The 18,199-nt window shown below is 48.8% G+C and overlaps 1 protein-coding gene and 1 long non-coding RNA gene across 2 annotated transcripts; one reads left to right on the forward strand and one right to left on the reverse strand.

The window, feature by feature from the left end:
* Positions 1 to 13,032: 13,032 nt before the first annotated feature.
* LOC141040965 (uncharacterized) lies at positions 13,033 to 15,796 on the reverse strand. The gene is made up of 3 exons (XM_073507076.1): positions 15,066 to 15,796; positions 14,549 to 14,753; positions 13,033 to 13,128 (listed from the first exon to the last, which is right to left on the reverse strand). The coding sequence occupies exons 1-3, from the start codon at positions 15,794 to 15,796 to the stop codon at positions 13,033 to 13,035; spliced, it is 1,032 nt and encodes a 343-aa protein (XP_073363177.1).
* Positions 15,797 to 15,964: 168 nt separating this feature from the next.
* Positions 15,965 to 17,953, forward strand: LOC109765232 (uncharacterized). The gene is made up of 3 exons (XR_002233353.4): positions 15,965 to 16,288; positions 17,175 to 17,488; positions 17,595 to 17,953. It is a non-coding gene; the product is annotated as an uncharacterized lncRNA (long non-coding RNA).
* The last annotated feature ends 246 nt before the right edge of the window (positions 17,954 to 18,199 follow it).

Consider the following 18,199-nt stretch of genomic DNA (forward strand, 5'->3'; position numbering starts at 1 on the left):
GTGGTCCGAAATCAGATGTGCTCTGCCCGTGTAGCAGTTGTATGAATTCAGTTACAAGACCCCAGTCAACTGTGCAAAATCATCTACACTTGTATGAAATGTCGGTCACATATAGTAGGTGGGTTCATCATGGTGAAGCTGTGAACGTCAATGTTACTGACTACGTGGAAACAGCAGATCACCATCTTGATCTGCCTGATGCTCAGCTGGAAGAGGAGGAGGAGGAGGTGGTGGCGGAGCCACTGAGTTTGACGAACATTGAAACAATGCTACGAAATGCTCGTGCATTTCGTGAACTTTCACCTACAAAATAAAAACGGTGGGCCCGCATGTTGGAACAATGCAACGTGGCTGTCACCCCAGGAAATAAGGTGTCAGTATTCTCAGCTATGGTCACCTTTCTTCAGGTGAAGACATCTGAGCGGATGACCAACTAATCATTCGATGCGATGTTGGCTGCTTTTCGCAAAGCTTTCCGAGATGCGTCCGAGCTGCCACACACCTACAGTAAAATGAAGAATTTCCTTCGTGCAGTTGGAATTGGATATGATATGATCCATGTTTGTAAGAATAATTGTGTTCTGTTCCGGAAGGATTATGCCAACTTAAGTGAATGCCCGAAATGCAAATCATCAAGATGGAAAGATGGCGTGTGAAGAGGATGCCTCATAATTTTCTGAGACATTTTCCAATTACACCAAGATTGCAGAGGTTGTTTCATGATGCTGAAACAAGAGAGGATGTACTGTGGCATTCCAGGAACCAGGAGTACAGAGATCAGAATGTAATGAGCCATCCATCACATGGTAGTGAGTGGAAAAGCTTCAATTAGAAACACAAAAAGTTTGCTGCTGACCCGAGAAACATTAGACTTGGCTTAGCTTCAGATGGATTTAACCAATTTGGCCACCAGAGCGCCACATATAGCATGTGGCCAGTGCTTGTTATCCCTTACAACATGCCTCCAAATGTCTGCACCAAAGAATCAAACTACATGATGGCCTTGCTCATCCCAGGTCCAAAAAGTCCTGGAAAGGATTTTGATTTATTCATGGAGCCTCTTGTGGAGGAACTTCAACAGCTATGGAGGGGTGTTCTCACTCGAGACCTATATAGCAGCCCACCAGCTGGTTTCTTTCTATGTGCTGTTATAATTTGGTGCATCCATGATTATCCGGCTTTGGGCACTATGTCAGGGCGAACGACACATGGTTACAATGCATGTGTTCGCTGTGACAGGAATCCGTTGTCATACACAATACTTAGCAAGATCTATTACATTGGACACCGCCGTTTCCTTGCCAAGGACAAGCAGCGTCCTACAAAATACCGAAGACATGTGTTCAATGCAAAGCATGAAAACCGCGATGCGCCAAAGAGGCTCACCGCCGATGAGTTGCAAGTGGAATTAGAGAAGGTCAGGCATATTACACCAGGAAACCATCCTGATAATGGTAGCGGGAAAAGGAAGCGTGGCATGGTAGATGAGATATTATTGTTTACCCGCGGGTCCACTTTGTGGGACTTGGAGTATTGGAAAGATTTGGATCTGCGGCATAATCTTGATGTGATGCACATCGAGAAAAATATATGTGACATCATTATGGGCACACTTCTTAATATTGAAGGCAAGACGAAAGATACCTTAAAATCTAGGATTGATTTGACACACCTGGGTATCAGAAAGGATTTGCAGGTGCAAGATGAAGGTAAACCACGGGATATGGCACCAGCTGTGTACGTCTTGGACAAGGCAAAAAGAAAAGAATTCTGCGAGGTCCTGTCACATGTGAGATTCCCACATGGATTTGCTTCCAACCCTGAAAGGAGAGTCAGTGCAGATGGAAACAAGGCACAAGGGTTGAAAACTCATGACTGCCACGTCCTACTTCAAAGGGTTTTACCTGTTATCCTTAGAGGATTGGGCCACCCTGACTTATACAGAGCAGTTGCAGACTTGGGACAATTCTTCAGGGAACTCTGCAGTAGAAATATCAGGGTAGATGCTTTGGAGCGTCTTAGAGACAAGATACCAACTATCCTATGCGACCTTGAGAAGATATATCCTCCAGCCTTCTTTGATGTAATGGTGCATTTGGCTGTTCATCTACCTGATGAGGCACTACTTAGAGGTCCAGTACAGTATGGCTGGATGTACCCTATTGAAAGGCGGCTCGGCACTTTCAAGGGCTATGTTAGGAACAGAGCTAGACCCGAGGGTTCCATTGCAGAGGCCTACATTGCTACAGAAGCATTGACATTCTGCTCAAAATACATTGAAATAGCTGATCAGCTTAGCAAAGAGGTGGGTGAAGACAATCCCGGGCTCAATGTTTTCGATTATTCTGTTCGAGTTATAGGGAAGAGTCGACAAGAGGACAAACCTAAAGATTTGGACAAAATGGTTTGGTATGTGTTGAATAACTGTCGTGAGATACTACCTTATATCAAGTAAGTGCTAAGTACTGCAGCTTATACATCGTAATCTACTAAACTTGCAGCACATTCTTATATATTTAGATGTTTGACGCGATCACTATGTTGTGCAGAATCTACAAAAAGGAGTTACTACCGCAAAATCCAAGAAACATTGACAAACTGGTTATGGCAGGATTTGCGAAATGGTTCAACAGCCATGTAAGATTTTGAATTGCACTGTCAGTTTTTTTAATATATTGAGTACATAAGATTATCAGCTTGTCTATTTTCTAACCATAGGTTGAAGATGCGGGAGGATGGGCAGGCAGTTGATGATGCCCTTTACGCACTAGCAATGGGTCCTGATACTCGGGTAAGACATTATGAATCTTGCCTTGTTGGAGATGTGCGCTACAACACCCTTGCACGCGATGAAGGAAGGAAGACACAAAACAGTGCCATCGTGAGCATGGATTCGTATGGCAGAGAGACAACTGAAATGTATGCTAACATAACAAACATTGTTCAGTTGCAGTATATCTCCAGTTTCAAGGATCATCGGTGTGTGGTTCTGTTGTGCTGTCGTTGGTATAACCTGTTTTCCAGAATCGCAAAACCCAGAGCTGATGATTATTTCAAATCCATCAATGTCAAGGCGGCGTACCAGACCAACGAGCCTTTTATTTTGGCAAATCAAGCAACACAGATATTTTTCTTGGAAGACACATTTGCACGTAGCGATGACTGGAGAGTATTGCAAAGGTTTGAGCAGAGGAATTCGTTTAATGAAGTTGCACAACAAGATGATGCTTACACTGCTCCTGATTTACAAGATTCCACAGATGTTCCTAATATCTTTGAGAACCATCACATCAATGACACTGGCGAAAAGATTGCCTGTCGTGCTGTGGACATACAAGAGTTGATCAAGAAGAAGCCAACGTTCGAGGATATTGAGGATGAAGAAGAAGATGACACTCTAGGGAATTACGATTTAGACTGATACACATGGTGAAGATGTTGATGCTGCTGCTGCGAATGATGATTTGATTGCTTTTGTCGTATTTGCCTGTCAGAAGACTTTTTTATCTACTATGTGAAATTGTGTTTGCTATGACAACTGAAACCTGATGAACCTATTGTTTAGTATTTTGCTGTGAGAACATCACTTGTTATGTATGTTCATTTCTGTTTGGTGATTGTATGACGACTAAAACATGATGACATTGTTGTTTAGTTGTACTCATACTTGGCTGTGAAATTTGAATTGATGACATAGTTTGTTGTTGGACTACAATTTGCTCGACTTCTTCAAATGGGAACAAAGCGGACCCGACAGGGCCTCTGCTAATTTATTTATTTATTACCAAAAGGGCCTATGCTATTTATTTATTTATGAGCAAAAGAGGATACCCCCAATTTCTGTTAATAGAAATCATTAGATGTTCACAACACTGCGCCCATCCTGCTACACATGTTTCATTCATTACTTGTTTCAGCAAAGTGCTCATGTCATAGCCACTGAATACATCACGAGTGCTACATACACTGCAAATAAAGAGACAATCATCCTACAGAGCACATTGATTTTTTCCATTATCTTCACAAGCTCTTTCATCTCCTCATTGCTGTCAAGGCCATTCAGCAGCTGTTGCTTGGCCATGATCAGAGGAACTGCATCTTTAACCTTCTGCTCTGCATCTTCCTCTTCTGCCGTTCCTTCAGTTACTAGTCCAACACGCCAACCTGCTGGTATTGGGATTCCTCGGCTAACCAAATAATCAGCGTAGTCGCATTCCCCCACATCAGCAACTTCCCAGAAATACAAATCACACGAATCTTCCTTTTTCTACACGAATCAAATTGGAAGATCATCAACCAAACTATTAAAAATATCAGCAACTGAAAGCAGCAGAACAACACTTAAACATATTATTACCCCATGATTCGGGCATTTGTAGAAGACTCGGCCAGGGTTGAGGATTGTGGTTGAGACGCGATGGATGACTCTGCGTGATTTGCAGCAGTGGCACCACACCAACGGCAGCGGGTTGCGATGAGCAACCGGCTGCGGTGCGTGTGCCGGCGGGGGTGTGATGAGACCCACAGGCGATGGTACGGGTGGCGACTTGGCGCATATCTGGTTGTTGCCTGCTGAAGAGCAGGTGGACGAGCAGCCAGCCGACATGGTTGATGCGGCCAGAGCTTCTGATGCTAGGCAGAGTAAGTAGAGAAGAGGAGAAGCGAACGTTGGATATGTCAGTTTCATTACTTGCAGAGTAGCATAGCACCATATATAGTCATAGTGTAGGTTTGGATTCGAACCAGCTACAGGAGCACGTCTCTCTTTTTTCTAAAACTCAGCAACGTCTCTTTACTGGTACACTAGCTTGTTCTGTACGCCTTCTCAAGTCTTTGATTTTCTTTTTTTTGCGTGGAAGGAAGGAGGACAAAATTGAGATTTCCTGGGACTCGAACCCAAACCTCTCGGTTGAAAACCAAGGGTGCTAGTCACTTATGTGGCGAATGTTCCCTGGGAGGAGGACGGCAGACGAACGCATTTTCCTCGCAGTTTTAGTTGCGACGCAAGATCGAACGGTCGCAGTTTCAGGAATGTTATCAAGCGAACGAGCCCAGTTTTTGTTTTCTTCCTATTTATAAAAAGTATGCTACTTGGTGTCAGCTTAGTCAACAAACGATTGTGCCAACTTTGACCGTTGGATTGACATTCAACTTCTGTCGTGTTTCTTCAGTCTCTTCTTCCTCCAGCCGCCAAAGCCAAACCAGCGCTGGCGGGACCGCCTGCTCCCGCCTCCCACGGCTGGCTGTGCTGCCGCGCACGCATCGTGGCCACATCGCACCCTAAAACCCTGCGCATCTTCCCTGTCTCATGTGCGTTCCCGACCGAGGCCTCACCATAGTCCTCCGCCTTGGTTTGCTCGCCGCGGCACCGCCCTCCAGTCTTGTCAACATGGTCAACAACCGAGAGGAATAAGGAGATGACTGTACATGGTGAGGATGACAGTAGGGACCCAGCAGCGCGTGCAGTAATTTTGTTTTTTCGGGACGGAGAAGGGTATCAACTGGGTTGTTTGGGAGTTGTGGCCCATCTAGCACATGACTAGCCCAGTTTGTTTTTTTTCTTTCTGAAAATGGCTAGCCCAGCTATTTTGTTTTTTGCAGAATAACCAACGTAGGCCTACTTGTTTTTCTACGCCCTGCTGGGCCGGAAATCTTCCAAGACGAGGAGGGATGCATTTTGCCCAGAAAATGGGCTATAAGTAATAAGAAATGGGCTATAAGTAATATTAAATGGGTTGTAAAATGAAAAAATACAACAAACACGCAATTAGTTCCAAAATACTTTTTTCTTTCGGATTTTGATATTTTAAATTTCATTTTTTTGTGCGGGTAAAATTTCATTGGATTTAAATTAAGGTATGTTTAGTTTTTAAATTAATTTGAATCTGGCTAGAAATTTCGGGCTGTATGCTGTTTGGGACAGATTTGGAGGCTGGCTTGTGGGTCTACTAGGTTGACGTGTACGAAAGGCTTTGTCAACTTAGTCCACAAACGATTCTAGCAGCAGTGACCGTTGGATGTTAATCCAACGGCCGTGTTGCTTCTTCAATATCTGATCTTCTTGCTCCAGCCGCCCAAACCAGCGCCGGTGGGACTGTCTGCTCCCGCCTCCCGTGGCCCACCCTACTCCATTGCTGGCCAGGCCATTCCTCCACTCACCCACACCTCCTGTTATTTTCCGGCGACGGCATCCGGACCAGTAAACCCTTGTACTCCCCACCGCGTGGGCAACCACTGCCGAACTTCCCCGGCTACGTGTCGTTCCCTTCCTAGGCCTCTCCGTCATCCACCGCCCTGGTGCTCTCGGCGCGCCGTGGTCAACGTGGTCAATGAACGACATCCATCGGACGTGGACTGTACGTGGAGAGGCTGACAGCTGGGTCCACGGCCGCACACAAGGAAATGCCTCCTTATTACGCGCAAAATAATGATTCCTCCACCTGACATCTGGGATCCATCGAAAGGGCGTCTGTATTTCGCGAAAAAACGTTCCCCCCGCTGACAGGTAGGACCCACCAGCTATATCTTCGCACGCAAGGAAGTGCCTCCTTATTACGCACACAAAAATGAATACTCCCCCTGCTAGCTGGGACCCAACATAGTGGGAGGCTGACATGTGGGCCTACTAAGTTGACGGGGATGGAGGGCTTTGTCAACTTAGTCAATATGAACGATTCTAGCTCCAGTAACCGTACAATGTCCATTCAACGGTCGTAGTGCTTCTTCAACCTCTGGTCTTCTTGCTCCAGCCTCCCAAAGTAGCGTCGGTCGTGCCGCCTGCTCCTGCCTCCCGTGGTCGGCTGTGCTACCGCGGAGGCCTCACCGCCCCTACTACTCCCACCGCTGGCCAGGCCCTGCGGCGACGGCAGCCTCACACCGCAGCCGAACCAGTGAACCCTCGTACTCCTCTCCGCGTGGGCATCCACTGCCACGTCTTCCCCGGCTCTGCGTCATCCCCTTCCTAGGCCTCGCCGTCGTCCACCGCCTTGGTGCTCTCGGTGCGGCGTGGTCAGTGTGGTCAACGAACGACTTCCATCGGAAGAGTACTGTACGTGGAGAGGCTGACAGCTGGGTCCACGGCCACAGCAAGGAAGTGCCTCCTTATTACGCACAAAATAATGATTCCTCCACCTGATAACAGGGACCCACCGGACGGGCCACCGTATTTCACAAAAAAACATTTCCCCCTGACTGCTGGGACCCACCAGCTACATCTTCGCACGCAAGGAAGTGCCTGGCAGTCGGGACCCACCCGGTCGAAGCGTACGTAGCGTTGTCATTCTGGTCGTGAACGTGTACGTACATACGATCGGTCTATCTGCAGGCTGCAGCGATGAACCGTGGCCATGGAAGGAAGGGCACGTGTCATAGTAGAGGCGCGCACATGTCATAGTAGAGGCGCGCATGTAGCATGTACACGTACGTACAGCGGCCAGGGTGCAAGAAAGTAAATACGGCCACGTACGTACATACGGGCGGGGTCTCGAACGCCTACTCGCGCATACGTACGGCCAGGGCTCGTGTACATGGCTTGGTCGGAACAGAGAAACTGCGTCGTCGTCGTGTTCATGGGGAGCCAATGGTATGCGTCGTGTTCATCGGGAGGCAACAGAACGCGTGTTGTTCATCGGGAGCCAACCGGCTTGGACGGAACAGGCGATGGGAACGAGGCCTGGCGTACCGCAGAACGGAGGAAACGGCCTTGTGTTCGACCGGCCACGGTGGAAACGGGATCCTGTTCATCGGGAGGGGTCTGGCGTACCGCAAAACGGAGGAAATGGACCTCCTATGGTGGAAACGGGGTCTTGTTGACCGGGAGGGGTGTGCGTACCGCAAAACGGAGGAAACGGACTTGTGTTGGAGCGCTACGGTCTAAACGGGGGTCCTGTTCATCGAGAGGGGTGTGGCGTACCGCAAAACAGGACTCCACGGGATACTGTTCATCTCCACTGTTGACCTCCTCCAGCCTCCACGGGCTACTGTTCATCCACCGTCGACCTCCTCCAGCCTCCACCTACGACTGTTCATCCACGGGCTCCTGTTCATCCAGCCTCCACCGTGCGCTCCTCCGCCGGCTACTGTTCAACCAGCCCTCTCCACGGGGTCCTGTTCAACCACCCCTCCACGGGCTACTGTTCATCCAACCCTCCACCGACTACTGTTCAACCAGACCTCCACGGGGTCGTCCTGTTCATCCAGCCCTCCACGGGGTCCTGTTCATCCACCCCTCCACCGGCGCGATCGATCGGGGTCCTGTTCATCCAGCGGCAATAGCCTCTACTACCACGGGGTCCTGTTCATCCAACCCCCCATCGGGAATTGTTCATCCAAACCCCCCAACAACACTCACTATTCATCAAGGGTAGGAGGCAACAGTGTTCGATCGGCTTCAGTTAGCAGCAGTAACGAAGGGATTGATCGATCGCTCGGGTTCAGTAACGCGTAGCCTGCAGTGCAATCCCTCGGGTTCAGTTAGAGCCCAACGCCTCGCTCGGGTCCAGTTAGAGCCCAACGCCTCGCACACACGCGCGTACGTACGAGAGAAACGCGCATCGCTCGGCCCCCGACCACCCACCGTAACCGGGAACTCTCCGATATTTTCCTCGCCCTCGCTTCTACCACGGTTTTTTCCGTCATGGACGGCCCAAAGAATGTCATGCAGGTGCGTCTCCGGCCCGCCCAGGACGAAAAGCCCATTTTCTGTCATGATTTTTTTTCATAGAATTAGGACCCCACCACATCTATGATGATACCGGGTTTTGTCACAATTATCGTCATAGAAGTGTCATAAGTATGACAGATTTTTTTTTCGTTCGGCCCAAAATGTCACGGAAGTGTCTTTTTTTGTAGTGTGTGCACGTCGCTTCAGAGAAGCCGCGACGATCGGACGTCTAGTTCGACCACGCGTGGACTTACCTTTTCCTTCTTTCCAATTCGACCATGCATCCGCCACCCTCCATTGCGATCTCGCCCTCCTCTGCCTCTCGATCCTCCTCCTCACCCCTCAGTCCTCCTCCTTAGCGCTGTGACGGCGTGATCCCACACCCTGCGTTCGTGCTGTAGGTGATGTACCACAGTGCTTCAGCCCCTCTGCCGCAACCCCGGTCCGCCAACCACCTGCAGCCAATTAGGAAGGTGTTGTTTCATCATGGATCTACACTTGGGTTGGGATATGTCAAAAATTTATGCCTTGGTCAACTGTTGGTCAAAGTAGCTGAAATGTGTCCAGTTCCGAACTACATGTCACAGAAACCTCATGCGACCCTCACTTTAAAACAATTAGGTTATACTCTTGTCTTGAAACATAAGTAGTGATGGGATTGGTTGATGAGGCGGCTGATCTATGTCAGTCTCAATCTCACATTCCCATCTTCAGATGGGGTGATCTCAGCATCTTTCATTTTACCGGACAATCTGTCGAGGGTTTGTCCATGCCAGAGTAGGTCCAACATAATTATGCCGCTTTTGTTCAAACGATAAGCATAGAGATTCGACTATGTAAATTAAACAACCCTGCATCACGACACCTTTGCCTGTTGGATCCGCCCTACATCGGATCCACACCCAAGGGGGTGAACGAGCCCTGCCGCCGCCGCCGCTGGCCGGGCTTCACCTAGTCACGCCCTCTAGCGGTGGTAGTGGAGGGAGGAGCAGGAGGTGGGGCGCTGGGAGGCGGCTAGCGATCTCTCCCGTCGCTTGCGAGGGTGACTCGGGAGGGTCCAACATAATCATGTTGCTTTTGTTTTAATGAAAATAATAGAGATTCAACTATGTCAATTATCAACCAAACAAATTTAGTTTTGAGTTTTACTTATTGGCATATCACACATTTGTTGAAAAACAAAAAATGTATTCTGATAAGGCCAATGCCTTGTCTCTTCTTTACATATTCATTTTCAGATGTAAAAAATCTTCAAGTCTTGGATCGTCGTCTCGTCTTATCCGCCCCTTCATTATGTATTCACTAGCAAACATGCCCGTGTGTTGCAACGGGAGGAAAAAAATCATCCCTCGTGCACACACCGACGACATTAACAAATTTCCTAAAATGTTTCACGGTGCCACATGACAAACAACATGATAAGTGGTGTTAGACAAAAATATAATGATGAGATGATTTTTAAAGTGTACTCAAGGTGTTTCTAATCCATTAGATAACAGAAATATCTACCTAGTTGCCGCTATCTCTTTATGCCTCTATTGTCGTTACTCCTCGGTGATGCCCAATAATTATTGCATTAGGATGAAAATAGCAAAATACATGTTAGTACTCGGTGATAGCATATGCATAAGAGCTTATTTTTGTCTTGATGATATATGTGTTTACAACTGTAATCAAGTCAAGACTTAATTTGGTTGCAAACATATTACATAGCTTCACCAAAAACAATCAAACATGCATTCCAAATATCAAGATTGCATATCAATATCTTTATATAACTCTCAAAAAAATATGAAAATCAACATTAAGTCACTAATATTGATTAAAGTTGCATGCTAAACATAATTTGGAAATGATTAACATGCATGAAAATAACATATTTGAAAAGTACACATTTTTCTAAGAGATTTTCATATATAACATGTTAGATTTGAAGTTACGGTTTAAAAGATATGAATATTTTAAAAAGCTTTTAAATCTGCCGGGGAAAAAGGGACAAGACGGACTCGAACCTGGGGTGCCCAGTGCTGAAGCGGAGTGCTCTATCCACTGGGCTTTCTCAATTCTTGTGTTATATTGTACTCCCTCCGTCCCATACTAGTATGAAAAACGTTTTTATATTTTGGGACAGACGGAGTAGGACTTAACATTATTGAGCAAAGTTGCCAGTAGCATATAAAGGAAAAAACCGCGCGATGGATCAGACGCCCTGTCTGTCTGGTGGAGCGCGTAGGACTCGCGCGATGGATCAGACGCGCGTCTGGTGGGTTGCGCCGCGCGAGATCTCCTCCCCTTTTCCTTCGATCATTTTTTCTCTTTCCTTCACTCCTTCTTTCCCATGATCTGATGCCCCTTTTCCTCTTTCCTTGTTCCACCGCTGCCCGACCCGAGCGCTGGCCGCATCCAGCAGCCACATCATGGCGGCGTGATGAAGCAGCCCGCGCCGGCGCCTCCCTGCCGCTCTCCTCTCCCACTAACCTTGCTCCGCCACCCGCCACTCGACGCCTTCCGCCCTTCGTATAAACGTGTATTGTGAGAAGTAGTTTGAGGGAAGACGCCTCACAACAAGGGCGATCGGCTCATATATATATATGACACGGTTACAAAGGCTTGGAAGCCAAGAAACAATCTACACGTATCAACAAGATATGGTAGGTACAAGACGTTTCCATCTATACAAGATCTACATACAGTAACATCCCCCCGCAGTCAGTGCGTCGGTGGAGCGAATGCAAAGACTGTACCGAAAGTCCAAGAACAGCTGAGACGGTAGACCCTTCGTCATAATATCTGCAAACTGCTGCGAGGATGGCACATGAAGAACCCGAATCTGGCCGAGAGACACCTATTCTCGAACAAAATGAATATCAATCTCGATATGCTTTGTACGACAATGCTGGACCGGGTTACAAGCCATGTAGACAGCGCTGACATTATCACAAAAAACAACTGTCGCGGTATGGACTGGACGGTGAAGCTCATGAAGAAGCTGACGGAGCCAACAACATTCGGCCATAACGTGAGCCACAACACGATACTCAGCCTCAGCACTGGAGCGAGAAACCGTGGCCTGGCGTTTGGAGGACCAGGACACAAGGTTGTCGCCGAGATAGACACAATAGCCTGAAGTAGACCGGCGAGTGTCGGGACAGCCTGCCCAGTCGGCGTCCGAGTATGCAGTAAGAGACGTAGCAGGTGTGGAGTGCAACCAAAGACCCAAATCCAGTGTACCTTGGAGATACCGAAGAATCCGCTTAACCAAGTTGAGATGAGGTTCCTGAGGAGCATGCATGTAGAGGCAGGCTTGTTGCACTGCATGAGCAATATCCGGACATGTCAGTGTCAGATACTGAAGGGCGCCTGCAAAACTGCGGTACTCAGTAGGATCGGCGACGAGCGGACCATCGTTGGCAGAAAGCTTGCAACGAGTGTCTATGGGAGTAGGACACGGGTTGCAATCTTGCATGCCGGCGCGCTGGAGAAGATCAATGGCATACTGGCGCTGTGACAACAACATCCCGGACGAGGAGCGAGTGACCGATATACCAAGTAAATATGAAAGATCCCCGAGATCGGTCATAGAGAACTCGCGATGCAGAAGGTCGGTGACGTGCTGAAGAAGACTGGCGCTGGAGGCAGTGAGGATGATATCGTCCACGTATAGAAGAAGGTAGGCCAGCTCGCCGCCCCGTTGGAGAACAAACAGGGAGACATCACACTGAGATGCCACGAAACCGAGACGATGGGCATAGTGGGCGAAGCGCTAGTACCAAGCTCGAGGGGCCTGCTTGAGGCCGTAGATAGACTTGTGGAGCCGACAAACATGTTGAGGACGAGCAGAGTCGATGAAGCCAGGTGGTTGCTCACAGAAGACCACCTCGTCAAGATTGCCATGAAGAAAGGCGTTCTTGACATCGAGCTGGTGAATCGGCCAAGCACGGGAGACGGCGAGGCTGAGGACGACGCGGATCGTGGCGGGCTTGACGACGGGGCTGAATGTCTCATCAAAATCAACGCCCGGCTGCTGAGAGAACCCACGAACAACCCATCGTGCCTTGTAGTAAGCAAGTCCACCGTCGGAGGAGAATTTGTGCTTGAAGATCCACTTTCCTGAAACAACATTAGCACCAGTCGGACGAGGCACAAGAGACCACGTGCGGTTGTGAATTAGAGCATCATACTCGTCAGTCATAGCAGCACGCCAGCGCGGATCCTGGAGAGCACCCCGGTATGTTTTTGGAATAGGAGAAATCGAGGTGTGGATAACCGAGAGATTGAGCTTGTCAATCGGCTGAACGATGCCATGTTTAGCACGAGTGAGCATATGGTGCGTGTTGACGGCCGAAACGGAAGTGGCACGAGAGCGAGTACTAGGCGGAGGTGGTGGTGGTGGCGGTGGGGTTGGGTTTGGTGCCGTAGCCGCGGAAGGAGAGACCGTAGGTGCAGGCGAGCTGGGCGAAGGCGAGCTAGGCGGAGACGCGCGTGCAGATGCGCGATCGATCTGATCGATCAAGGGGCCATGCAGCTGGAACATGGGTACATGCATGTTGGGCTGGGCCGGGATTGTTTGGGTAGCGGCCAAGTCCAGCAAAAAATCAAGAGAATCAGCAGGTTGCGCTGATTGTGTGGTGGCGAACGGAAAGATATTTTCATCAAATACTACGTGACGAGACATGATGATACGCCGAGAAGTGAGGTCTAGGCATCGGTAGCCACGGTGGGAAGATGGGTATCCGAGAAACACGCACGCAGTGGACCGAGCTGCGAGCTTATGCGGGGCCGTGGCGGACTGATTTGGATAACACAAGCAACCAAAAACACGTAGATCGGAGTAGGAGGCTGGTTGTTGGTAGAGTAAGGTGTAGGGGATGCGAAACTCTATGGCTTGGCATGGGCGACGGTTAACGAGGTAGGTGGCGGCAGCGAGGGCCTCGGCCCAATATGAGGGTGGCATGTGTGCTTGAATAAGGAGAGTGCGGATGATGTCATTGAGAGTGCGCAAAGCGCGCTCGGCTTTTCCGTTTTGAGATGAAGTGTAAGGACAAGACATGCGAAGGTGGATTCCGTGGTGAGCTAAAAACTCGACTAGGGTGGAGTTAACGAACTCAGTGCCGTTGTCGGTTTGTAGGGAACGACAGGAAGGCTGAACTGGGTGCGAGCATAAGCAACGAAATTAATAAGGACGTCGCAAGTGTCAGATTTTCTCCATAGAGGAAAGATCCAAATAAAGTGCGAGAAATCGTCGACTATGACAAGATAATATTTTAAACCAGAATTGCTTGCAATAGGAGAGGTCCATAAATCACAATGAATTAACTGAAACGGAACACTGCAAAGTGTTTGGGACCTAGAAAAAGGTAGACGTACATGCTTGCCAAGTTGACATGCATGACACACCATAGTGACTTTATTACATGGAATAGCAAACTGTTTAGATAAATGTGACATAGCGTCACGACCAGGATGTCCTAAGCGACGATGCCATAGCTCGGTGGAGTTGGTGGAGGCGACGAGTCCGAAAGGCGATGGAGACCTGGTGCGTGTGGAGAACTCATAGAGAGGACCGGCGCTACTGCAGCGTATGATCTCGCGCCGTGTGTGAAGATCCTTAATGGAAAAACCAAAGGGGTCATATTCCACAGAACAAGAATTATCAGTAGTGAGTTGACGAGTAGAAAGCAGATTTTTAATGATGCCAGGAACTACTAGAACATCATTTAGCAAAAACTTGCGGTGAGGTGTGGAGAGAGTAGTATGACCAGATGTGGAGATGGGTAAAGAAACACCATTGCCGACAGTGACATAAGAGTGAGTGGAAAATTGAGACGGAGAAGTGAGTATACCGGGGTCCGAAACCATGTGAGATGTAGCGCCGGAGTCCATCACCCATGTGCCCGTGGTGGAGGAGCCGGCCATGGGATCGCCGAAGGTGCTGTTCAGGGCCGCGACGAGGGCGGAGCAGTCCCATGCTGGTGCGCCGTTGCCGTGAGCGCCAGGTCCAGGCTGTACGTACGGCGTCGCGGGAGGTGGAGGGTTGCTGCCGAATGCGTTGCCATGAAGAGGCGCGAGCTGCGTCGTGTAAGCCTGCTGGCTAGGAGGAACCCATGTTGACGAGCGGTGCTGTGGTCTGGTAGGTCGTGGCCCAAGGAGTCCTGGTCCGCCAGGAGGGAGAGGTGGGCCGCCACTAGGCCGCCAAGTGGACTGCATCTGTTGCGCCTGGCCTGTGTAAGGGTTGAAGCAGATCCACGGGCCTGGCGAGGTGGAGGAGTTGTTGCCGCGCGGATCGAACGCAGTAGGAGCGCCGTTCTTCTTCTTCTTCTTCTGCCAGCGACCACCGCCGCCGCCTCCACCGCCACCGCCTCCAGCGCCACCACCGGAGTTGCCACCGGAAGAGGAACCGGACCCGGCGGTGTTCCCGTAGAGGGCGATCTGGGACGAGGATGGAGACGGTGTGCCCGGGGCGGGGTGGGCGAGCTGGTTCTCGCGAAGGAGCAGAAGGGATCGTGTCTGCAATAACGTCGGGGCTGGGACCTGCATGGTGACCAAGGTGATGATGTCCGCGAAGCGGGGATTCAGTCCGCGAAGGCAGGTGAGAACCAGGGTCTGGTCAGACACCGGCTGTCCGACGTCGCGAAGAGCGTCAGAGAGAGACTTCAGCCGGTGGCAGTAGGCGGTGATGGTGAGATCGCCCTGGACGATGGCGCGGAACTCCGCCTCGAGGTAGATGGCGCGGGTGAGCTGGTTGTCCAAGAAGAGGTTGCGGATGAGCGCGTAGGCCTCATACGCGGTCTGATCCTGAGCCATGATGATGCCGAGGATGTCGTCGCTGATGGAGCCGTAGAGCCACGAGCGGACGACGTAGTCGAGGCGAGACCACTCGGCTGTGCGCTCGCCGGCCGGCGTGTCGATGGAGATGTGGCCGGTGAGCTCGTACTTGCCAAGGAGAACACCCATCAGCATGCGCCACTTCGAGTAGTTGGAGGCCTGGAGGTCAAGGACGATGGGAACATGCGTCTTGACGCTGGCGACATTGACGGCAAGAGAGGTCGGCGACGCAGCAGGAACCACGGTGGTGGAGAGGGCGCCGGAGGTGAGGGCGTTCATGGCGGAGGAGGTCTGGGCTGGAGTCGTCATGGTGGCGGCGGAAGCGAGATTAAATCGAAAGGGCTGATACCATATAAACGTGTATCGTGAGAAGTAGTTTGAGGGAAGACGCCTCACAACAGAGGCGATCGGCTCATATATATATATATGACACGGTTACAAAGGCTTGGAAGCCAAGAAACAATCTACACGTATCAACAAGATATGGTAGGTACAAGACGTTTCCATCTATACAAGATCTACATACGTTAACACTTCGGCCTCCTCCTCCTCCCTGGATCTCGGCTGGTCGATCCTGCCCGTGGGCGCGTGGCTGGACCACCCGACACCTCAACTCCGGCGCCAATCGGCTCTGCTCCGGCTCTTCCGCCATCCTGCTCGCCTGCCCGGGACTCCCGTGCGCTTCAGTGCAACGCCATGCAAGCCGTCCCTCTGCTCAACGCCGCCCGGACTGGCTCGCCTGCCTCCCATCCGACCTACGACCTCCACTGACTTGCTGCTACTACCTCCACAACAACAAAGGTATGGTTATTCCCCCCTATTTCCCTCTGTATTTTTCATTGCAAGTGCAGCAAATTCTGATTTTGCTGTTTTTGTGAAGAGCCAAACCCTTTTGGCCTGTAGGATTGCTTGCCTATTTGCTGCTGACTTGCGCCATTCTTCAGTCATGCAGTCCATGTCTTTTTTCCCTTTCGTGTATGCTCTGCCGCGCCGGGGAGTGAGGGCTCAACTCGTGTGTTGTTTAGAATCTCTTCAATGCAGTACTGCTGACAAAGTGCATAGCTGATATCCCTATGTAGATTAGGAGGAAAATTTTACTCTGAAGTTTAAACAGTGGAGCAGAATGCTATCACCAACAGGCGATAAGGCCACAGCAGCAATTCTGATTAGGATAGCATGCAAAGATGAGAATATATGAAGAATTGAAAAGAGATAAGGAAAAAATACGTGGTTACATTTGTCATGTAAGCCAGGGGATTTTTTATACTGCTTTGTTGCCTGCATAAATAAGCGGGGAAGCACAAGAGAAAAATATAAGAGTCTTATGTAGTGATGAAGTATTCTGTACATGACCAATTTCACCAAAAACACAAGAGCATACTGTACCTCGTAGATATTAATTTTTCTGTTTAAATCCCGTCGTTCAACATGGCAACAAATTGGGTTGTGTTTGATTTTTTTCCAGAAGCCCGCACATCAAATGCCTCAGCATATTTATCCCGTAAAGCAACCAGTGCATCATTCATATAATCACGAGTCAACTATTAAAGAAAGTAGAGATACCAAGTCAAAAAAAGAAAGTAGGGATAGGACCTAGATGACATTGATACAGACTAAAAATTTAGAGACTAAAATCGCAAACTAAATCCATGCAATTTGTTTGCTCCTTCTGTTTTAAATGGTGTAGGCCTTGATGAAGCTGTTGAAGCCGTTGAAGGTGGTGAGGCAGACGTACTGGATGTCGTCGATGCAGAAATTACAATGCCAGAAATTACAGTATGAAGAGATCACTAGTTGGTGCAGAAAGGATGATGAAGGATCCAGCATTGATGTTTCAGTCATAGAAAATATAAAACCTGTTGAGTTTGAAGATGTCCAGTTCGAATCTGATGATGATACAAATGATGATGAGGCTTACGTAAATGATGGCCATGTTGCTCCTTTGGGACAAGAAGAATCGGATGATGACCAGGGGTTCTTTGTATAGTTTTCAATCTATTGGTAAGGTGCTTTTCACATGTTTAAGCCATGAATATAAGTTCCTGAACTTTTTTGATGGTTACCTACGAGTGTTATCTCTCCTAAAGCTTAATCTGATGTGAAACAGGTTCAAACAAGGCACCCCTGCATAGTTTCATCTGTTGTGGCAAATGAGAACAAAAGCTAGTGCCCAGCACTAACAGTTTGGTGACGAAGAGAAGATAAGAGTAGTTGTTGTTCTTTTAGTGATGTTGCTATTTTGAGAGTGATGCTATGTACACACTGTTGCTATGAACTGTGGTTTTTAGAGTTATCGCTATTTTCATTACTTTGCGGTCAACTTATGGCCTTTTGTGTGAACACAAGTATGGCTGCTGAAACTTGTGTGCGTTCATGTTGAAACTTGTGTGCTTTCATGTTGAAACTTGTGTTATATATCTCACTGAGATGGTTTGTTATATCCTACTAAAATCCTGTGTCATATGTCCTTGTATATATCTTGATTTAGTGTTGTTGATTTGCTGATGAATTCTTACTAGAAATTAGGCTGGGATGCAACTGTTATGCTGCTCAATTGGTGGCTGACGAACTATTTAAATAAAGCCTGGGAGTGTTCAAAAATAGCTAGTATGCAGCCTTGCATAAATACATACAATCACATCAAGCAAGATGCAGAAAAATTAGGAAGAGAATGTGCGTTGCTCAGTGCTCACGACTCACCTTTGTGAGAAG

The sequence above is a fragment of the Aegilops tauschii genome, chromosome 2 (genome assembly GCF_002575655.3).
Source record: "Aegilops tauschii subsp. strangulata cultivar AL8/78 chromosome 2, Aet v6.0, whole genome shotgun sequence".
In the NCBI taxonomy this organism is placed as follows: Eukaryota; Viridiplantae; Streptophyta; class Magnoliopsida; order Poales; family Poaceae; genus Aegilops; species Aegilops tauschii.